At 40.3% G+C, this 24,125-nt stretch overlaps 1 protein-coding gene across 2 annotated transcripts in view; it reads right to left on the minus strand.

The window, feature by feature from the left end:
- Positions 1 to 113: 113 nt before the first annotated feature.
- sh3kbp1 (SH3-domain kinase binding protein 1) overlaps positions 114 to 24,125 on the minus strand; it is a 33,264-nt gene continuing 9,252 nt past the window's right edge. Inside the window, exons 3-19 of one of the 2 annotated variants that reach the window (XM_071484676.1) lie at positions 18,381 to 18,495; positions 17,151 to 17,257; positions 16,259 to 16,403; positions 15,961 to 16,040; positions 14,238 to 14,327; positions 8,705 to 8,774; positions 7,491 to 7,585; positions 7,227 to 7,322; positions 7,043 to 7,094; positions 6,836 to 6,907; positions 5,164 to 5,299; positions 4,995 to 5,065; positions 4,752 to 4,858; positions 3,839 to 3,976; positions 2,979 to 3,190; positions 2,823 to 2,886; positions 114 to 1,956 (exon numbers count right to left, since the gene is read on the minus strand). In XM_071484676.1, the coding sequence (XP_071340777.1) occupies positions 1,918 to 1,956; positions 2,823 to 2,886; positions 2,979 to 3,190; positions 3,839 to 3,976; positions 4,752 to 4,858; positions 4,995 to 5,065; positions 5,164 to 5,299; positions 6,836 to 6,907; positions 7,043 to 7,094; positions 7,227 to 7,322; positions 7,491 to 7,585; positions 8,705 to 8,774; positions 14,238 to 14,327; positions 15,961 to 16,040; positions 16,259 to 16,403; positions 17,151 to 17,257; positions 18,381 to 18,495 (1,689 nt within the window). In that variant the 3' untranslated portion in view covers positions 114 to 1,917. The remainder of the gene's footprint in view (positions 1,957 to 2,822; positions 2,887 to 2,978; positions 3,191 to 3,838; positions 3,977 to 4,751; positions 4,859 to 4,994; positions 5,066 to 5,163; positions 5,300 to 6,835; positions 6,908 to 7,042; positions 7,095 to 7,226; positions 7,323 to 7,490; positions 7,586 to 8,704; positions 8,775 to 14,237; positions 14,328 to 15,960; positions 16,041 to 16,258; positions 16,404 to 17,150; positions 17,258 to 18,380; positions 18,496 to 24,125) is intronic. The other variant, XM_071484678.1, reaches the window with a different exon arrangement.

Here is a 24,125-nt window from a genome sequence, read left to right on the forward strand (position 1 = left end):
TCATTCATGCAGGAGCACCAATTACTTGAATAAACAGTGTGTAGAGCAACAGAATGCAAATTCTCCTATAAACAGTATGTACTGTATATGAACACAGAAACTTTACCAGCACACAATTCAAACATTTTTGTAATCTTTTTAAAAATAAAATATGCAGACATACAGTACATAATAGCATCTTTATTACACTGAAATATAAAAGTATATATATTTATCACTATCCTGGAGAGAAAGGACCAAGTCAAGAAAACAACTTGTAGCCTCAGTTGTAGCAGTTTTCTCATTGTCATACGAAAGAAAGACAGAAATAAAGAAAGAAAGAAAGAATAGAAGATAGATAGATAGATAGATTTGGAGTCAAACAGGAAGGCCACAGTGACAGGTTGCCATAGATTCTGTGCACATATATGGAAGGGAGGCAAACAGCCGTACATACATGCTACCACACATGCACACACGTTTTCATCTTCCTTTACCTGTGAGGACTTTTCACTTTCTACATTCCTTTAACCCTGTCCTTAACCCTGAACATTAACCTTCACCTGCTGCCAAAAGAGCACCAGAAACACCAGGTGCACATGGGTCTTGGTTTAAGTTTTGGGATGAGATGCGACCAGCACAGCTGTTTTATGAGCCACAATATCAAAGTGCAAAAAAAGGTTAAATAATGCTCTTGACTTGAAAAATATCATAGATAGGTGTGTTCTTGTAGTGACATGTATTCTTTTAAGATAAAATTTGAAGAATGGCTATCCTGACTCTGTCAAAAGGTGATAAAATCAAAGTGCAAAAAATGACAGTTTGAGGTTTTACAATGGAATATGTGCAAGACTATTTATTGGTGGGGAGCAGTGACTTGTCCTCACTGTAAAACCACTAATTGAAATTTTCACACTTAATTAGAGGTGATAGAAGTCAGAATTTGACAGAACCAGTCTAGCTGTGTCCCCCTGTTTCCAGTTGTGTGCTATTTAGCATATAGACATTAGAGTGATATCAGTCTTCCTATAACTCCCTCCAAGAAAGCAAAAATGTGTTTCCTAGAATGTCAAACTATTCCTGTAAATAGCACCTACTGTGTCAGTCCTTGTTGTGTTGGTTCAATTCAATAATTAAGGGGGAATAATCCTGATGTGCTTGTAGTTTTAACCAACACTTGAAGTATAAGACTAAGAAGAAAAGGAATTGGGAAATATGGCCAAACGCAAGTATTGTTAACGGCCGATGCTTCAAAATCACCCGCCTGCAGTGTACCACAGAAGCATCAAGCACAGTGTGTCCAATGCTAATGATGTGCTTAAAAGCTGGGGCGTTAACCCTAAACCCAAATCTGAACCTTAATCCAGCCTGTTGAAGAAGTCAGGATCAGCAAAAATGACCTCACTTTGCAGGTGTAAAACTATAGTCCCCACATGGATGGAAAATAAAACACACAAACACGCACACACACCCCAGATAAGAGGCAAAGGCCGCAGAGTGGACACAGAACAGCACAGAGGTCGTTTGAACCAGCTGGGCCACGGAGGTCAAGTTCCAAGTTTCCTTCACACAAAAAGTACCAGTGAGGTTGCAATGGCAACCACAGCTCCATCTCATCGTTCTGTGACTGTGACAGTACACAGCGACAGGCCGCGATCATTCCGTACCGGTGGCACAGCAAGCTCTGACAAGATAGCGGTAAACTGAACAGAGAAGCCTCTTTAAAAGAAAAATAAAGAAGTAAACACAGGATAAGGCGGCGTCAGGAGGGGGAAGGTGGCTGATTCCATGGTGCTGAATTGTTGCTGATGGCGATCATGATGATCATTTGGCACAAACTTTGTCTTGGCTGAAGTGTCTCGGCCAACAGTGAAAATGTTTTCAAATGATGGCCTCCAATGTGGTGATCAGAGTGCCACGAAAAGGATGCTTCAGTCTTTATTTTGACAGGTTTTTCTTTATGTGCTCTACTTCCATCTGTGAAACACACGCCACACAAATAGTCAAGACATTTACAAATGCAACTTTTTTTTTTGTTGTATCTGTGGTGTTTGCTGCTGTTTTTTAACCAGGTGTTAGACACTTTGCATTTATTGCCAAGAAAAAATGTTTTGCCCATTTGTCTTGTACCTTGTGTAAAATAATTTTACAGTTGAATGGATAACTTCAGAAGCCCTGAGAACCAATTGGAAAAATTCACCTGCCAAAAGCCACAGACTACAATCACATAAAAAACAAACTTATATATCTTATAAATCCTGAAAAAAATAATATCACTTGCTTGGGATCTTGGGTAGTGAAAACAATTTCACAACGTCTTGTGCTGGAAATTAGTATTACAAAAACAAACAAACAAAAAAAACTTGAAAAATCCTTACAATTTTTTTTCACTTGCTTCTCAGGGCTTCCACAAGTTCCTGAGATCATAATTTAACTGAATTCAATAATTTACATGGATGCCATCTTGTTGAAAGCCACATCAAGTCATTTGAATCTAAGACAATTACTGCATGCTTCCCCTAAGTTATTGGCTAAGGCCAGTCGAGGTATTTGATACTAAACTGGAAAAATACATTTCTTTATGGGGTTCCTTTGGGTGTCCACATACTCTTGAGCATTTAGCAATATATAGCTATATATCAATCACTAGTGTATGCAGTGAACAAAGCATTATTCATAATGTAGATGTACATGCAATTTATTTTTCTTGGGTGCACGGTCAGATTTTTACTTATGTTTTTGTTCATTTCTGGGACATTAGTTCATTTATTCACTTGTGTCTTTTAATTTCTGAACCTGCTACATCTGAACTCTCCTGCCCTTCACTCCTTTATGAGTCTCACCTGTAAATTAACACGAATCTTCTTCTCCTCGTCCAGCGCAATGGCCAACTGCTTCATCTCCTGCCTGAAGTACACAAAAGCACATCAACATCATGACACAGGACAGAAACCCAAACACATTTGGGAATATTGACACAGTATGATCCAAACAGCCACCTGTGCTGGCTCTTCAGCAGTTCTACAGAGGTCCTCAGGTCTCTCAGCTGGTTCCTGAGGTCCTCCAGTGTTGGAGGGGTCACAGGCGAATGCCGGAGCTCGGGGGAGGGGCTCAGACCCGAGGAGGAAGACGGGGAGGTGGGGCGATGGCCGGGGTTTGGTGGGGTCAGGACAGAGGGCTTAGTGGGCAGTGGTGCTTTACTGTCTGGCCCCTAACAAAAACACATATTTGCTGATTTGAACCATTTAGGAATTACCATATTTTCCCCTCACATCCACGATCTAACCTGATTTTAGCTCTAACCTGATCTTTGTGTATCTAAACAGCTTCTAGGCGAGTTCGGAATCCAGATTACAGTAAAAGTGAAAAACATTAAGCTTGTGGTGAGATTGTCAAGTGTTGCATCCAAGGTCAAGAATTAAGCCTCAATCTCAGTTTTTAGGTCACCATGGACAAGAAATCCTTAAAGTCCTCAGAAAAATGGAAATCTGAACTGGGGCAATATCCATATTTTGTGAAGGCTCCAGACTGGACCTTGTGGTGACATTCTTCTGCCAACTGAAAAATATACATCTTTAAAGACTTTAAATTGCTAAACTAGTAACATGAATTAATACATTATCAATAAATATCAATGACCATTGAAGTCTTATGTAATTTTCAGCAACAATATTCATGATGTGTCACTTTGTCATCTGTCAACATACAGTAACATCTAACATTTGCCAACAACTACTGTGTAAAGTGTCAGTGTGTAACTAAAGACAGGATATGCAGAAACAGGAAAATCTGTGGTTTGGTTCCCTCTGCTGGATGAAATATATAATGCAACAAGACTAAGTAAAAGTGGTGGTCGTACATGGATGGTGGGAACTCCTTTTCTCTGGGAAACATCCACAGATCTGGTGGAAACAGAGTCGTGCTCCTCCTTCCCTCTCTCCTTCTCCTTCCTCTCCTCCACTGTGGGTGAGTCCAGGTCAGTACTGGACAGGGAAGACTGCCGGAGAAAAACAGGCAGATAGAAACGTGTTGTAAAATGACTGTGCTGGTCTTATTACCTGGTTGTCCTCTACAGAAGCTGATCCTTTTTCTCAGCAGGTAACTGCCAACTAGACATAAATATGTACATTTAATTTTAGCAGATTTCAAGCATTAACACACAACATACACAACACCTGCTCAAAAGTATGTCCATACTATCTAGTCTATGATACGGACATGGACGCAGCTGCAAGACCTCTGAAAAGACTCTGAGTAAGGCTACGACAACACTGCCTTTGGTATTGGTTTTATTTGCTGCATTTGCTACTTTCTGCCGTCCAGACTGCTCTGGCATTTTTGAGCCTTAAAGAGATTTTGGAAACGCTGATAGCCCCGTTTGAAAACTCCAGGGTTGTGTTGTAGTCTGGACGAACTACCAGTGGTGAATGCAACATGGATACAAGTGTAACTGGTTACTGGTCTTTGCTAGCAGCTGTTATGCAGCTAAATTCTGCATTTTAACGCCGCAACTGCATTTACTGTTCCTCGTTCATACTATTTTCTGCAACTAATCAACTGCTTCCTGTTTACACCAGATCACACATGCCCAGTGTAGATGAATGGTAATGTATTTATGCATTTTTACGTTGTTAGTATAGATGGAGATTGTTTCTTATACAGAACTAAAATGGTCATCTGGACGAAGTTCTTTGTAAAACGAGTATGGATGTAGCCTAAGTTAACCAATGGGCACCCTTCACAAATTATTGGCTGACTGCTAACACACTCACAGGCGTGATGATCTGTGAGCGAGGCCGGCGGTCCGTCACTCTTGGCCGTGACGCTGTCGGATGACTCAGTTTCTCTGTTGATGAAACCACGGCATCCAGGTCCATTTCTGCACAAACACACAAAAACACACCATTTTCAGCAGGTGAAGTTTCACACGCAAAGAGAGAGAGAGAGCGCTCTGACAGTTACTGAGACACCATGTCCTGATCTCATTGGTCGATGCTCCTGTCAATCACACTCACCAGTGTCATGTGACCTGTCAGGAGCAGAATCTGGTGTCGAAGCCCTGCCCTCAGACTTGGGGCTTTCACACCTGAGCAGGTAAACCATACAACAACATTAGGCTTGATACGCTCAGGGATGCATGGATGTTTTCTGAGAGTGTGTGTGTATGTGTGTGTGTGTACTGACGCTAAAGGGGGGGGTCTCTCAGGACGCCGCGGGGGTTGGGAGGAAGAGGAGGAGCTTGTCTTTGGGGGGAGGGGTTTCTTGGGAAGGAGAGATGGGAGGGAGGGCTTGGGGATGTCTCCAACCTTCACGTCTTCACCTACACACCCATATATACACACATACACACAAAATGATACAAAACACATGGAAAACCACTTAAAAAACACTTACTGACTTACAAGACATAAAAACACACATATAGGAGATAAAGCACGACTCAAATGTTCACACACAGACATTCATCATAAGGTGAGGGCAAGGTAGAAGGAGTACAGTGGTGACGGTTGAGCAGCAGCAGCACAAATCAACAAAATTTGACCGACAACAACAGCAGGCCGAATGAGGATATTAAAGGATAACAAAAGAAGAAGAAGAAAGCTCTGAAGTCTCCCTGGAGGGAAAGGAGGTAGGAGAAAAATCAGGATCAGGATCAGGATGGTGGCAGCAGTAGGATTTAGAAGTACTGTTATGTAGTTTGCTTTTGTTTTATGAATTTCAGTCTCTTATTGAGAAGTGAAAAATTATATTTTTGTTATGGAACAAGTGGAGGAAAAAATAAATTGCAGATAGAGTAAGATGATTTTACTTTTTTAAATCAATTTTTACTGCATGTATTTTATAACTACATTTTATCACGATAGTATATGACAATAAAATGTTAGTTTTGATTTATTAATCTTGATCATAATATTTTGAAAATTTGATTTCTTTTTGTGGAGTCAGCTAAGAGTCAGCTAGCAAGAGTTAAAGGGTGTGTGTGTGTTCAGCGTCTTTAGATAACATTGTTGAGTAAACTGTAATAGCTTCGTACTGAAAACACACCTTGCACCTACACTGATGATGAGTGAATTTGTGGATAAAGCTGTTATATGGAGTCTTGGTTATTATGTTAAATGACAGAAATGGAAATCTTTTTTTTCCTTTTTTGTCCACTTTGTTTATTCATTTACTGATGAACCTGCATATTCACTTTTTACCTTTTGAGCCTGTATTCATGCAGTCTCAGTCCTATCAATCCAAACCCCTTCTTTTGTTTATCTACTTCTTTTTTCTTTAGCTTGTGTCTTTGTTTTAAATGCTGGATGCACACTTGAAATTAATAAAAAATTCTAAATTGCTAAAAAAAAAAAAAAAAGAGTAACTGATTTGTATTATTAGGGTATAATGAGATGATACAAAGCTTTTGTTTCACACCCGCAGGAATGTTGGTGCCAGTTTTTTTAATCAAGATTAAAACCACAATCCCCACAGCTTCCTGGTGCACACAGACTGATGTTGGCACTGCTTCTTCAATCAAAGCTTTGTTCATTTGATTTACAACAGAGGACAAACATGCTGCAAGTGATCTTTCTACACCTACCCTCGTTTCAACATCCACTTTTGACACAAACCTACTGCATGTTTAGCCCCATCTGCAACTGAAAAACGGCACCATCGTCCTGTTTTCACTTGGAAAAGGAGTCCAGCACATTTAAAGCTGGATTGTTAATATTAAGCATGTTAGTTGGTGTTTTGTCCATTGCCAGCTGAACAGATCAGTAGGAAGGTGTGAGTTGCTGCAGGATCTGCAGGCTGAAGTGAGTTGAAGCAGGCCACAGTGAGCCGAGCGGGGCCAAAGCGGTCTAAACTGTACCTCGATCCTGGTCTCTCTGGGGCAGATGCTCAGGCCGCTCAGGAGGAACCTTCTTGACCTCGGGCTTTTTCTCTACAGGTCAGAATTTACATGTTTCTGTTTTGTTTTTGTTTTTTGTTTGGTTTAGTTTTGTTTTCATCTGTCTCTCATTCTCTCTCAGAACATACAAATACACATGAGCGCAGAAGAAGAAATGTGAGGTGTTACCTGTGGTGTGTTTCGCTGAGGGAGCACTGGGAGGAGGCGGTTTCTTTGGTCTCTGCAAACACACACAGACGCAGAAACATTTCAAAAACACTTGAAGAATCTGTCAGGTCTCTGAAACTTTCTGGCCTTCCAACTATCACAGTAATCAGACAGTTTTTGCATGTGTCAAAGATGCCAAAATTACCTCTTTCTCAACTTCTAGCAGCTTGACAAAGTTGTCTGGGAAAACGCCTTGCCTTCCCCCGATCTCCCCCATCCACCAGCCTGCATCAGCGCACTCCTGGAAAAAAGGACAGTTTAAATGCTTTCTAAGTGTTTAATGTGCACCTGGATGCAAATTATGTTTTCATAACTTGCACAAACAAATTGAAATAACCAAATGATGCAAACTTCCAGGAAGACACACCCACCCATACACCAAGTGGTACATGCAAATATACTGACTTACCTTGGTGATAATGTTGATGATTTCCCCCTCTTTGATTGACAGCTCATCTTCATTTTGTGCTTCATATGGAAAGAGAACTTTACACTGCTCCCGCCCTGACAGCCAATCAAATCAAAGACAAAGTCAGACAAACCATGATGAGTGAGCCAAATGTTGTTGTGTCTCCAAATGCAATAAGCTGAACACACTGGCCACTGTAGTTTACAGTAAACAAAGTCTTATCGTGAGAAGAAAATCTTACAGTAAAAGAAAGTGGAGGAAAGGGGGATGAAACGCTTCAATAAGTAAGTTATACAAGAACTTATGACTGGGTTTCACCTCTAGCAATACACTGCAGTGATGTCACATTGTGTTCAAGTATCTCATGCATCACTGCAGCAGGGTGAGAAGTCAGTGAAGGTTAGCAAAACTACATTCTAACAGGGTATGATTTTGTGTTAAAAATAAACAAGAATGAATTAAAATTAATTAAACTATACATGTACATTCTTTAATATTCACAACAGAGACTGTCAATTCCTATGTTTTTGTGAAGTAAAATCTGAAAACGATGAGGTATAAATATTCAGTTAATCATTTTCTTTTATACAATAGTCAACAAATTTTCTTTATGATAAATTCAAAAAGAAAAATAAAAGTTCACTAAATCATTCCCAAGTGACACAAATCCAACACCTGATCACATAAATCTAGTTGTACAGTGGTTTTGCACATTTTAGCCGATTAGCTATAAATCAAATTATTGTTTAAAAAACTCTCCATGTTTGCTTCTTGTTTGTCGTTCAACATGGGATGTCAGTGCAATGCTTTGTGCATCTAACTCCCACATCTTGGCTGTCGGAGTTTTCCACAGGCACCTGAACGCCCCGGCAAGGAAGCATTTTCAAAGCAGCGCTTTGTCACAACGTTGTTACAACAAAATGACAATAACAAACCATACTGTGGTAGAATGGAAGGAAGTTTTTTACATGAAAGGCAGGAAATTATCTAAAAACTATGGTATGCTGTGGAAAATGACAAACAGTGACTATAGAGGAAAATCAAATCTGAAATAAATCAAACCAAATACATGCAGAGCATCTGTAAAGTTGTTTAAGGGAAATACCAAATTTCTTTACTTCGTGTTAGTGTTTTCTGTCGTATATATTTAGTTTCACACTGTGTTTTACACTTAAATGTATCAGACAGTGTGACAGTGACTGTTCACCTCTTACCTTTGGCTTTGCTGTCAGGCTCAGTCTTCATGGTTTCAGGGGCAACACCTGCTGCTTTCCCCTCGTTGACCTGAATGATGAACAGGCAGAAGAAAACCTTGACAAACCTTGTGCACATCTAAATCAAACCTCCCCCCTGGTTAAACTTAAACCTACAGTAGATCAGCTGCAACCACTCTGATTTGGTTTGGGACTTCCTGAGTTAACCATGTTGACTTTCGACTGCCTCTCTAGAGAGTATCGTGAGCCGGTTTGATGCAGTTGAGGTGTCATGGAGGTGGAGAGCGTGACGGTTCAACATTTACAGCTACAGACACAGTTCAGCATAAAACAATAGCTTGTGTTTGGCCAACAATTAGTATCATGTAGGCAGGAGATACACTGACTATACATAAGTACCTCACACATCCCCACATCAAATAACCTGAACTATCACTTTAAGGTATTTGACTATAAAGTGACGCATAAGAAAAACCTAATTTTGACCTGATGGTGGCGCTAGAAGATAAGTCAGAGTATCACCAAAGTCAGAGGGATTCACCCTCTGGGGACAATGAATGTCTGTATGATATTTCATAGCAAACCATCCAGTAGTTGTGTAGATATTTCAGTCTTGACCAAAATAGTGGAACATTCAACTACTTGTGAGTCATAAAATCACAAATAATACAAAGGGGGAAAAAACTAGCCAAACACAATTGGAAAAAATGAACTAATTTCACAAACAAAAGTGCAAAAAAATCAAAATCCTGATTCACAGGATTTGATTTTGTCCCTCAGGCTCCAGTCTAACCAGCTAATTAGAGAGGATGAGATCGGCTTTAGCATGAAAACCAAACAAGCTGGCTTGATGATGAAGTGTGTGTCCCTGTGTGTGTGTGTGTGTGTGTGTGTGTGTGTGTGCAGGGTGTGCATTTCTGTGCTTGTGCGGCGTAGGTTGTTAAAGGACTCGTTGTTTTCCGGCTGGAGTGGATCCCTCGACAGTGTTTGTGGAACCAGGGTGGCTCTTCCACAGGAAAATACACACACACACACACACACACACATATGCACACACACACATGCACACATACACTCTTATTCACAGGGCCCAGTCTGTCCTGAACACACACGCAGCTCTGTTCTGTTCGGCCAAGAAAAAAAAAAAACCCACACCGCCTCCTCCCCCGCCAGCCTCTCTCCTCTCTCTACACCCTTCCTTTCCTCTCCCCTTCCTCCCTAATGAGACCCATGTGGTGCCACAAGCATTGAGACATCGTTACAACATCACAGAAAGAATCACATGCTGCAGAGCCTCGTACAGAGAGGAACGATCGACCAATAAGAGTCTATTGATGCCACTAGTGACGACTATTTTTAGGAGAACTCAGACAAATTGCACAACTTTCAAATTCCAAAAATAAAAAGGTTCCTCAGTGTTTCTGTTGAGAATGATTTTCTCTCAGGCTGGAGATACCTCACATAACCCTACAACTGCATTTACTGTACATCCTGTTGTGTTAGCGCTGCATCACTGTAAACCAACACTCCACCTGCACGAATAAAGTGTAACCGGAGGCAGGAAATTCACACAGGAGAAAACCCTGCATGGTGTCATGTTATACCACTGCTGTGTTGCACAATGTGTTACTTTTTTTTTTTTCTTATTTATTACTTTAGTTGTCTGCACTTTTCCTGTTGTGAGCATGACATTAAAATGCAGGAAACACAACATTGTCAATCACAGACGTACACAGGTGGTTAAAGAGGTTCTACAGTGTTTAGTGTTATACTACTCCTTTCTCAAAGTTAGGGGATTCACAGGAGACAAATTAAAGAAGGAATGGTCAAAATCTGTGCAGCAGAGGCTGCAATATCCTGAAAGCACAGTATCCTCTATTTACGATACTGCGACTGGATAGTATATTTCATTAGCCGCCCCCTAAATGCCCATTTCTCAAATATGAGATAATCCTGATGATTTTCTCAGAATGTAGGAAGCGTCCTCCAAAGCCACGGATGACATTTCACAACTGAGTCATTGTGATGAGTAGAATGAACCTAACATGCAAAATCAGTTGAGTTCCCCTTTAAAGTGTGGAACCACAAAGGCAGTCTCTGTTACTCACATTGTCAAACTGCCACAAAAATAATGTACAAAAAAAAAAATGATCAAGAACACTGTAGAACAACGTTATCCAAGTAATTACCTAAAGATATCGGAGTTCATTCTCCTGTTTCTGCACAGGCCTTCATTGTTCTCAGAAGAAAAATCACATAATAAAAATCAAGTCAATTTTTGCCAAGTTTTGCCAATAAACCCACAATCATTTTCTGGGGCACTGCATATGTAAATATTTTTTTAACTCAAACCAGAGGGTGATTTGATGAGGTTTGGGGAGTGGTGTTATCTCCCTTGCAGAGCTGACAAAAGGAGAGCTCGCATTTAATATAAACTTTCCATTAATGACAAATACAGCGACTAAAAAAACATGTCTGAGGGAGCGATATTGACCTTTTCTCTTACATACTGGAAATCAGCCAGACTGCTGATATGATCCAACTTACTTCCTGTCAGCAGACACCTCCAAAGCTAGCGAAGTGAGTCCCTGAGTAAAACATGTATACTTTATTAATGTATTAAGTTGTTGAGTATGTTTTGTCTTAATGAACCACTGCCCCGCCTAAAATGACACTTCCGCTTTGTTTTTCACGGTAAACTTACTGTAAGCTGGTATCAAGGCTGACTGACTCTGACTCACCACAGAGACAAAGGATCTGGAGGAAACACTGAACACTTCTCCTTTTGTTGTTCAGAGATGCACAAAAAAACCCCCAAAGTATCACTGTCAGTCTTTAAAAAACACCCAAAAAACCTAGCATTCAATCCCATTGTACATCTGTGCAGCAGAACACACAACACTGCTGTAGCTGCACACTGGAGCTTCACCCATGTACAGTTCAGTTAAATAAAAAAGTTGATGTGGCTTCACATGACTCAGCATCACCCCCCCCCCATCCCGGATGGAGACTGTCACCTCCTCCAGAGCCTCATTAGGGAGCAGAGAGACTTGTCTCAACATAAAGCAACGTAACAGTCTCCAGCTCAGCAGGAGAGGCTGACAAACATCCTTCGGAGCAAACAGACACACAGAGAGTTTGACGACCAGTATAGATTTTAAAGGCCTTTTTCACACATTTAATTTATTTCCTTTTCATTTTGTGTCTCTCCTGTTCTACATCTCTTATCCTCTCTGCTTTTTGTTCACTGTATCTATCTACAACACTAACCAGTGTTTCGGTGTCACACCTCAGTGCCATTTGGCCTCTCAGTAGGTGAGGTTTGTCTTTGGGTTAACAGATACACCGTGCAGAAGCAAGCTTTGGTACAGGTTTCTTATTTAGATTAGAAATTAAAAGGAAAAAATTATTATCTGGGGGTTTTGATAGAGTTTTATTTCTCTTGATCGTTTAAAAGAGCTTTCAAGAGCTGTTTCATCCTGCCAAGACAAATGTTTTGGGGGAAACTCTTAATACTTTCTATTTTCCAGTACATATTTTGTCCTGAAAATAGTGAAATTTATACATATTCCATTAAAAGGTCGGTTCACCCAAATCACAAAACCCAGAAGCCACATTTTCTTACTTTGCGATTTCTGTCTTTGAAACAGCAATGGAAGAAGTATCCAGATCCTTTATATACCAATACCACAATGTAAAAAAAATATCATAACTCATAGGCCCTGAATGACATATTATGACCAATTTTAGTAATGACTGTTAATACTGATGCATCAGCATTTTACTGTAACTGCTCAAGGTGAAGCTGGTTTTAACGACTGTGTATACAGCTACTGTAGCCCAGTGGTTTATAAGATCCAAGATAAATCTGAGTGGTCATAAGATGATTAATGGGAAAGAAAATAAGTCAACTGTATTGTATTTTTTTTTATCCAGTTTTTTTTTTTTTTGGCAAATATTGTATAATTTTACCTCTTTTGTCCTCAAACAATTATTTAAATGAAACCATGTGAGAAGTTTGGAGGGAAAATGTGTCTTTTGTGGAACTGCTATCAACTCATAGTTATCTGAATCCTGTGACAAGGGACAATGTGATGTATCACTACAGCTGTAGAAGTAGAATAAGTAGTATATTTCCACCTGAAATGTAAAAGGATAAAGTAACAATGTTTCAAAACGTAAGTGAAGTACAGGTACCTCAAAATGATTAGCATAAATGTACTTAGTTACTTTCTTCTACTGCTTTTAAACATCTTAAAATTTGGGTGAACTGACCCTTTAAAGGCAGACGTTCACAGAATAGAAGCAACAGTATCTGTATTGCCAGAGACCATTAAGTCAGAAATGTGCTATGGAAATTTTGGTTTACTGATCCTTCAATTCCACATCTGTAAACTTGACTTATTTTTCCTACTAAAAGAATATCAAAGCATTTATTTTTTACCCCCACAAATGTGTTGTTGGCAAAATGAAACAGCCTCTGAAACAACAACAATAGACACAAAACTCTTAACAGAAAATGTCATATCTGACAAATAAATCCTGACAAATAAATGTTTTGGTGAACTGACCCTTTAATAACAAATCCATAAACTTGACTATTTTCAAGATCAAAGAATAAATCAGGGTGAAACTGCCTCTGAAATGATATTTTAGACCATCAAAGGTGCATGTCTCTTCAGAGATGTTTTTTTCATTCAATATAAAAACTTTACAAAAACCCCACCACCGAAAATCTTTCTACACCAACAATAGCAATTACTAAACCTGAATGTCACCTTTCATGCCTCCTTCTGAGTACCTAAACGACACAATATCTAAACCACAACATTCAGTGACTGCAGAAAAGAAACACTGTAAAATGAAAATAATGCAAGATGGGAGGAAGAGAAACAGAAAACTCCACTCTACCGTCCTCTCCTTTGGTTTCAGTCAAGCTCAGACAGACAGACGAAGCGTTGCTACAACAGCGCAGGCAGCTGGAGACAGTGTGTGTGTGTGAATTTGTGAGCGTCAGTGAAAAGCTTTATCACCTCCCCTCCTCTCTCTCTCTCTCTCTCTCTCTCTCTCTCTCTCTCTCCCTGTCTGCCCTGTGGAGCTCTCAGTTCTGCTTTGCTTGTCAAATCCCTGCAGGGTGTGTGTGTGTGTGTGCTGTAATGTGTGTGTTAACATACACAACTTCCTGTGCTGTAAAACTGAAACAGAGGAAGGGGAGGAGCCAAGGCTGGGACTTCCTTCCTTCACCACCCACAATAAAATGATCACAGTATCAAAAAATGTATAAAGAAAGAGACCTGTGTGTGTGTGTGTGTGTGTGTGTGTGTGTGTGTGTGTGTGTGTGGGTGTGTGTGTGTGTGTGTGCGTAGTTCGAGACCATCATTGTGAGGACAGTTCGGCCTTATGAGGACACTCTAGTTGGTCCTCACTTTGTGATAGGCCTTCAAAGGTTAGGGTAAGAGGCTAGGGAACGCACTATATGTATGACAGTCCCCACAACTATAGAAAGACCAGCATGTGTGTGTTTGTGACTCACCTTGTCCATCTCTGAGTCAATTTCCATAGAGCGAGGTCTGAGCTTGATGGGCTGGTCTTTGAAGATGTCACCAAAGCCAAATCCTCGGACCTAAAGGGTGGATTAAAGATGAGCTTGCAATTCAACGTGGTATTTAAAGGAACAATCTGTGGGAAACCTATGATTTGACCATCAAACATTCATTGCCTATAGAGTTAAAGGACCCGTGTGTAGGATTTAATGGCAGCTATGAGGTTGCAGATTGCAATGAACTGAATGCCCCTCCTCTCACGTCTTCCTTTCCAAGCATGTAGGAGGACCTACAGTGGCCTTCATGTGATGTACACATGCAACTCCCTCTCTGGAGTCAGTGTGATTTGTCCGATTTGGGCTACTGTAGAATCATGACGGTGCAACTGTGGAAGAGGACCTGCTCCCCATGCAGATACGAAGGGTTCATTTTAAGCTTATGAAAACACATCGATTCTTAGTTTCAGGGGATTATACACTAATGAAAATATAATAACCATAATTCAATTTTTGCCAGTAGACCCACCTAAATCCTTCACACTGGGTCTTTAAAAGGTGGCTCTGAAGCCTTTGTAGCTTGATCTTTTGTGGGGGGGCGGCAGCTGCGGTTAGTTTGAATTCATGTCAGTTTCATCAGATTCAAGCAGCGTCACAAAGTCACAGCTTTAAAAAAAAAATCATATTATCAATACATTATCTCAAACCACAACCGCAGCCTTATCCACTTCTCCTTTTCCTGTCTGCCTCATGTTTTTGCCATTATGTGGCTAAATACACTTTATCTGTGTCATCAAGCAGGTCGCATTTGTCATTTGTGACTCTAACCCTACATTAACTGATTTGGCCACTAGGGGGCAGCACAAACTAACTATAAACACAACAGTGACATGCTGTATTATCACCGTGTAAGTTGATATGGCAAACAATTGCTTATTTACACATCCAGCAAATATGGATCAACATAAGCTTTCATTTGGAGTTGTGTTTCTAGCTGCCTGGCAAATCTAAGTGTAATATTCTCTCCCTTTTTAGCTCTGATTTTAGTCTCCATTCATCCTCGAGGGACATATATCAGAATCTTTATTTGGAGAATACTGAGCGTAAAGACAGATGGTAGAAAAGAGTACATTTTGCACAGATGTGGACTGAATTTTTCTATGGATTTGAATTCATTATTTTTCCTGTAAAACTGTGATGCTTCTGGAGCCCATTGTAACTGTTCTAAATCCAAGCCATCTGCAGCTTGTATCCTCCACTGTTCAAGCCCACAAGCTGTAACTGATTGATGCACAAAACAAAGCTTTTCATTGGCGTATCTTTTTAAAGCAAGCAAAGGTGCAGCCTCAAAATGAATCGTGAAACTTGGCACTTACAACTGTAAGCACATATGACTTGATGATTCATAGCCTCTGCTTAACACCAGTGATTCTTTAAAGTAGTACTGTGCTGAAGGAACAGAGTCCTCTTCCTGTTTTGTGAAATAAAGGAACTGAGGATTTTTTTCTACCACATCTGATGCTGCATGATCCCGGCTTAGAGGAATAAATAATGCTTTCATCTAAGACCAAAACATCGTACTGTTACATGAACAATTTGTTGATTTGGTGCTTACACAGAATCCAATGCAAGGGAATGTAGAGGAAGAAAGTCTCAGATGTCCCAAGAAGAAGAAGTGCCACACATACTGTAGCATCTATTCATTTTGACTGATTACCTTCTTCGGCTGGATTTCTCCTGACCCTGTTTCTGACCGACTGTCTCCTCCATCACTTTCACTGCCTGGGCTGTCCTTACCTACGCACAAAAACACACACAAAACACAATTCATATTGCTTTGTTGCAGCACTCCTGAAAATGTAAATTTAATAGAATAAAAAAAGTTGATTTGTTTTTATGATTCATATTCATGTGTCAATGAAAAGGCAAATATTAACAGCAATCAGAGTTAGAGCTGCTTGTGGTCTTTTTTATATGGGGATGTTTTCCCATGATCTGATTGGTCTGAGACTCACTTGTGCGGCTGCTGCGGAGATCCTCCTGCGAGGTGGGCGTGTCTACAGAGGGCATGTCGGACTCCGTCAGGATCTCTTTGGTGAAATTGGAGGGAAACATTCCAGTCTTCCCATTCAGAACCCCCTCCCACCAGCCCTCCTCTACCTGAACACACACATCGCACACGACACACAATGATACACTTTTACAGAAAGAGGCAGCCTTACAGAGATACTGATCCAGACGAACACACTCAGACCTCAAAAACAGTGCTGTGCAGGCTGTGATACACACTCAATACAGGGTTACGTTTAGGTTTATTGATTCATTTGATTGCAACTAGAGTTGTAACATTAGCTCAAAAATGAGTGGGTGTGAGATTGTTTCTTGTATTTTTTAAATCTTGTTTTTATTTCATCCACAATTGGAAAACTCATGACTTTCTTTTACCCTTATTAACAGAACAATAAACAAAACTGTTCATACCAGAGACACAGCCACAGCATTAATGAATATACATGTATAGGGATGGTCAGTCAAACACATCCATACAGTACACTATACTGTACAAAAGCATTATGTGGTTTCACAGTCTTAATTTTAAGGTCTCTAATCGTGGTCAATTCATTTCTGACTCCAAACTGAAAAAATGACATAATATAAACATGTAGTGCCCTCTAGTGGACAAACTATGTAACACAAACACTTCAATGGCATTTTTTAAATTACATTTTGTATCTGTTATAAATTAGTACCAGTTACCAGTTACCAATCACTAAGGCTCTTAACTGTTTTAAACAACATATCATAAAAGAAGTAAGAAATGTACAAGAAAACGTGTGTTTTGGGAATGATATTTGTGCACTTATGGGTGTGTGATAGAGGGGTCCAGTAAAATGTAATCCCTCTTACCTCTGCTATGATCTCAATGACGTCTCCTATTTTCAACTCTAGTTCATCTTCATGCTGAGGCACGTAGCTGAAAGCAGCTTTACACCTTCGCTTACGGATTTGCTCTGCTGCAGTAGACACACACACACACACACACACACACACACACACACACACACACACACACAGAAGAAGAGCACATACAAACATATTTATGGCTTACATGTGACATAATTAGCTCACACACTTATCCATAATCCATGACTTACAGTGAGTGAGCAGGTGTTCACTGTCTTATTAAAAGCCCTCGTGGCTGAGGCCCTACACGCTGACCTTTGACCTTTCGATTAGAGGACAGTGTAACCAGCGCTGACACCAAATGCCACTGGCCCTGCAGTTGTTTGTCTTACACCCATTAGCCTGCTCATTACTCTTGACTCATTCCACACCAGCTGGGGCCTTAAAGACACGACCCTGCAGTTCCTACTTTGTCCACAAGGTGTCAATCTTCATCTTACATTTTGAGGAATCACACCCCAGGGTGTAAATGCAGCCATATGCAGTTATGGACATATATGGGTTTAGAAACTTTGAGACACTCAATGTAAGGCAGTTGTTCTTGGCAATAATTGAAAATAGCAAATTAAAAAAAATTAAAATGAAATGGTTTATTCAGTGTATTAGATGAATGTCAAATAAGCAACTTTAAATATGATAATGAAATGATGTCAATAAATAGCTGCTATTTGCATTTAACTTGTAAAAGTCTACAGTCATCGACAGATTATGAGACATTGGGCCGTGAGACAAAGCTCGTCCACCTCCCTTACTTACACAGAAGAAAGTCTCCCCCATGTTCTGTGTCATATATGGTCATTTTGCATCCGTTTTTGGTTGTTTTGTCTCTCTTTGCAGTGTGTGTAATCATTTTGTGTGTCTTTGTTCTCCTTTTGTATCTCTTTGCAGTTACTTTGTAGTTGCAGTTCTGTATCTCTTTGTGGTCATTTTGCATCTCTCTGTAATCACTTAAATGACTTATCAACAAAGAACGTGAACAGTCACTTATCCCATGCCACTCCTCTGACCCCACCCCTGACCACGTGTGTATAGTGAGTGTGTATTATGTGTATACAGTGGAATGGTGAGGAATGCTTGACCCAAATCCTTCCTCACACTAATAGGATCCATGTTTGAGCCTGAAGACTTAAAGCTGCCTAATGACCACGATGTATGAATGTAAGAGCTGAGTACCTTTCCTTCCCGGCCGCACGCTGGGGTCGGACACAGGGCTGGCCCTGCCATTTGCGAGGTCAGATCTGATCATGCTCGTCTGTCCTCCATCCCTCTTCCCCTCTTTCTTTATCTCCTATAGAGAGAGAGAGAGAGAGAGAGAGGCAGAAGAGATGATTAGAGCAGGAGGAAGAGGGGGAGAGGAAGGATGTAAAGCGAGAAAGCTGCAAAATGTAACGTGTAAATAAAAACACCTCTCATCAGTTGACGATGCCTCGCAGATCGGTACTTGACTCTTAGATGACATAAATGATCATGATTTAATAAACCAAATAATTCAAAACTAACGGTGAATCTTTGATGATTACACTGAGGATGATGCGTCATTAACGAGGCTGTAAAGATAAATGAAGATAATCAAATGCGCCAGATCTGATACAAGCCTTTTGTTGTTGACAGCTTCTTTGTCAGTGTCACATTACAAATTCAGTGTTTCTGCTATCACTTACATTGAGTCAGAGACAGGGGGGTTTAGCTGTTAGTGTCACAACAATCCCTGTTCTCAGATTAATGACTTCAATCTGTTCCCCACACTGACGGGTTTTACAAGAATCAGTATCAGAGGACAGGTTAGTTTGCACCTATGATGTCAATGTAAAGTTAAAAATAATACTAATGAATTCCTTTCAGTACTGAATCACCAATATTATTGAGAAACTCAATCTTGCACCTTACTAAAATGACTTAAATGTGACTGAAATGTTGCTGACAAAACTTCAACTGAATTAAGGGATTGGCTCACATTTTTTCCAGTCTGTCTTTACCCAGCTCTCGTACGCTTGAGGAGAATCCTTCATAAGCTAATGTGAGGCTTACGCGGTCAGAATTGGACAAATTAGGTCAGTATCTTCTATAAGTTGCAGTCTTTTTAGCAGAAAATTTGCTCTTTTTGTTGCCTCTTCTGCAGCTCAGCAAGGTCTAGTCTAACTCAGACTGCTTAGACAAGTGTGTATTGTACTGAGCTAGGATTGAAGAATGGGAGTAAGTTTTAACATAAACAAAATTAGCATTGTAAAACAAAGACTAGATATAGTCTGACTGATTAAGTATGTGAATGAATAAGACAAGAATGCAAAATTTCTGCAAATCGAGCACTGTAGAATGTAAACCCTCAATTTATGAGGTTATTTGTCACGCAATAAACTTGCCCATGTATTTCGTAAATGCAAATCACGCTAATCTGTTTATCAGCCCTGTGCAGAGCTGCAGATGCTGCTGGGAAGCAGCAGTGTTAGGTGTCAGTAACCCCTCACTGTTTACCTGCAGATGACCAGCAACAGCTCATAAACCAAGTGCAAAGTGCAAACAAGCCCACAAACAGCAAACCTCCCCCTCCTTCACAGCTGCAACTTTTCCCTCCGCAGACTACCTCTCTGTCCCCATGACTTTCACTGGCATAAAAGAATCACAAGACAGCATGCGAAACTGATCAGGAGGACCGGAGAGAGACAGGCAGGCAAACACACTGAGCGGCAGAAGAATCAACAAGCAGGCAGATGGGCAGACAACAAACGGGGAGACGCACACACACACACACACACACATACACACACATATTCACACACAGAGTCGCAGAAAAACGAGACATGACGGTTCGCATCTCCCCACCACATTCATCAGGACGCTGTTTCATAAGCTCTGGCCCTGTGGCAAACGCAACTCAGTGAAGCAGACGGGCCCTGGTACACTGACTCACAGAATCTAGCCCCTCACACACACACACACACACACACACACACACACACACTCAGTTGTGTATGGCCTGGTGTGGCGTGAAAGCCATAATGAGCCACGGAGATCCAAAAATATCAACAAGAAGAGACGTTTCCTAGACAACAACTCAAACTCATTTGAGGCTAAGAGCCATTTTAGGAGCTACAAAGGATGGAGACTGGACATAACGCTGGAGTAAGTCAGAATCTTCTATAAACCGGCATAAACTACAAACCAGGCACTCAGCAGAGGAGAGATTCACGTTCCCATTCGATGAGAGGCCAATTCAAATCTGACATGGGATATGTGCACTCCTCTGCCTACTGGGAGATTAAAACGTAAGCCAATGGTTCCCAGTCTTTCCCAACTCACGGCCCACTTGAAAATTCCAAAAATCCCACATCCGATCCTGGAACAATATGGAGAGATCACTTGTCAATTCACCATCTGTCTCCTGACTCTCTTTCCGTTTCATTCTTCCTGTTGTTCACCAACTATTGATTTTGAAACTCACATTTTGCCATGGATTTAATCTTTTAATGGGCAATCAGACTGAGATAGCAAACAAGTATATGAAGTGGTCTGGCAGCAAAGTGGTCCAGCTGGCTACAAGTTCCTATAATTAGCTTATTCCATCCAAGACAGTAAATTTGCGAGTTTGGGCCCAACATATTCCAGGGTCCTCGGCCCAAGTCTGGCCCATATACTTCATGATTTGGGCAGAGTATGGCTGTTATCCTCCAGTATTGACTGACAGCGGGAAGATTTTCTGTGTGCACGCCAGAATTGGTTCAGATGTTGAAGTAGCATCTTACAATCATGCTGTAAACGGACCACATTCGGGTCGTAGAACTGGGCGTATACTGGGCCAGAGGAAAACAAGCGTATGGCCCAAGTGTGGGCTGGATTTATTTGTGATAAACCTTAATAGGACAGAAAAAAACAAATAAAGGAGTTTTTGAAACATGTTTTTAAAGATAATTTAATTCTAAAACACTTAAAAACATTATTTATATACATATTTTCTTGTAATTACATCTTTTCACCAAATTCGTACTGTTGAAAAATGATTTGTTGGCCCACTGGCAATACCTTCATGGCCCAGCAGTGGGCCCTGACCCACAGGTTGGGAACCACTGACCTAAGGACTGAGCATAAAGTCTCCTCTAAATCTCAACCGTTGATTACTTTTCCCAAAGAAAATAGGACCCACAAACAAGATTTCTTACCTTTCTTTGGTGTTACTAGAAGACACTCGCAAGAGACACAAATTGACCACAAAGAAATGCAAAACTAATGGTCTTAAATAGGAGGGGTGGGAACCTTTTACCTGTCTGTGCCCAGGGGCCCATTTTCTTATACTCTACCCAAGACCAAAACGGTAAAGTTTTGTGCCCTAAAACAAAAACAATGAGCTGAAAGACGCTAAAATGCTCAGTAGAGCTGAGGGGAACTGCATGTATCTGTCTATCCATCCATGTTAATGTTTTATGTTTTCTGTCCACTGGAGTCACCTTTCCCTGACATTTGGTGCTTGCAGCTTGTTAAGTAGGCTAATGCAGCACTAATGTAAAACCTGTGAAACAGTCATTGATTCTGCAGTGCAGAGTGCAGGGGAGCAGGCTCTGACTCCACAGACTGCCTGCCTTCGTGCACTGCAGAAACAGATGTAGACACACATACATTCATTGAGAAACTCATGCACAGACCCACAGACTGGAAAATACACCCTGACTCTTTTTAACTCTGAGGCTTCACACTGCACAGGCCAACCTACGCAAAAACCCACAGCCAGTATTTGTTAGGCTACGGCTTCGGTTTTGTTTATGAGTAGAGGCCATGTTTACTAGCTGTTTGGCTTTTTGCTTCATGTAAAGAAACAGAGAATTAATTCTGAAGACATAAAAATATAAGATACATCCTAAGGCTGCCTATCTAAAAGATTAATATATTTGAGTTTGGAGCCAGAGACTGATGATTGTGTGGTTTTGCAAAAGAGAAAGGTAGCTGTACTGTTCTTGGAGGCCTTTGTTACTACTTGGACTGCATTCATGCTGCAATTCCTCCTGTGGGGATATGGTAAGGCAGAGTTAAAGGAAACCCAGCTGAAATGAGGGGAGGAAGACAACGTGATTCATCATATCTGAACAGGAAACACCTGCATTATGTACACAGTACTGTGTGTTTGTCTGTGTGCTGTGTACAAGCCTGACAGCAAGTACCTAGTTTACACTGCACTGCTTTAATGCTAAACATTGCTTTGCGCAGCCCCTCTCACCAGACCTCTGACCTTTTCTCTTCTCCCGGTCACAGAAAATGCCAAACAATGCAGTGTAGCAGCTAACATCCCCTGTGTAGGACATGTAAGTCCTGGTGAATTGGTAAAAAATGAAAATAAAAAATGCAACTCAGTGACATAGAGAGAGAAGAAGCAGAAGGAAACAGAGTGAGCTTAAGCTTGTAACTCTGTGAAATCCGGAGGAAAAGTGATGCAAAAAAATTATTCCCCCTTTTTCATACGTGTGTCCTTATTGTGCAACTCTTTGCAACTTTTATATATATATATATATATATATATATATATATATACAAAGGTGAAATAATACAATTATTTATTTAACAATTAAACAAATTAAAAAATTAACAAATTAACAATTAGGCAATTGACAGAGAACCAACTCACTACAACAATTTTGATGGAGCAAAATTGCCAAACATTTGAAAGTTTCAGATTCTCAAAGGAGATATAATTCTGTTTTGGTCTGCTAGAAAAATTAAAAAAGATTTTTTTTTTTACTATTTTCTTACATTTTATAGACTAAGCAATAAAATAACTGTAAATTGTGGCCCCAGCTTAAATATATGGTTACGTTTAATCAGGGATCGTCTATTTTTATAATGAAGCCCCTAAAGTTACACAATCAAATACAAAATGTGAACTACAGCATGCTTTTTGCAACATTCAGCAGTTTTTCAGACATATGCAGTGACTTTACTTCTCAGTAAGCTACTGGCAGCTGCTCTTTTGCATCATGAAGAAGAATGCTGACCTTGACTTCGGGTGTATTTACTGTTAAATCAGAGCATGTGAAGCTGATTTGTAATACCTGCTTGTCCAGTTCACAGAGGTCAGATGACTACAGCAGTTCCCACAAACAGGATATCCTCCACCTCTGCTGAAAATATGTGTCTGTAGGGACATTCATGAGGAATTCACTTACATCTAACTTATTTTCCTAGAAGTGAAATCACAGTATCGCCTAGAGTTGTCTTAAATGGTCTATTTAATAACCGATTAATAATTTAAGTCGTTTTCTGAACAGAAACTCTCTGATTACAGCATCTTAAATGAGAGGATTTGCTATTTTTTTAGTCATCCTTTAATTTCTTGACTGCTGTGCAAACAAAAACAAGCAACTTGACAATGTTAACATATTCAACAGGTTAAATGATTTTGTAAATAATAGTTGCAGCCCTGATATTGCCAATAGTTTTAAGTTGGTGTAAGGCACTTGGCAGCCATATAGGAGTCATACCTTGACAGAATTTGAAAATGTCTGTGTGGTTTTTGACATGAAACTGAACATTTTCCCTGCAGCTACTGTGGTTTTTAGATAACAGCAGCTTAGCTATTTGTTTGTATGGTTTCTTTACTAAATTATCCAACTGACTTCAGTAAAAGCGCTCAGAATCAGCAGCGTGTTAACCCGAGGTCACCTCAGTCTGGACCACAGTTTGGCAAATGCAGCTTTCAAAAAGCTTTTTTCTTTGAGAGAAAATGTTAATTCATCGACCTCCACTATAACAGTCAGCACCCGCTGAAGGGGGGCTGCTTGCATGCCTTCACTTCCTGTTGCCTTTTTTTTTCCTCACCTCTAACTTCCCACACAGACACACACATGCGCACACATATTAATCAGCACTGCAATGTTTGATGTCACTGATTCCCATAACTGCAGTCTTGTGACATACCAGTTTGGTATTACTGCATTA

Source organism: Trachinotus anak, unplaced genomic scaffold (assembly GCF_046630095.1).
Source record: "Trachinotus anak isolate AG129_WGS33_773 ecotype Australia unplaced genomic scaffold, CSIRO_AGI_Tana_v1 ptg000009l, whole genome shotgun sequence".
Lineage (NCBI taxonomy): Eukaryota > Metazoa > Chordata > Actinopteri > Carangiformes > Carangidae > Trachinotus > Trachinotus anak.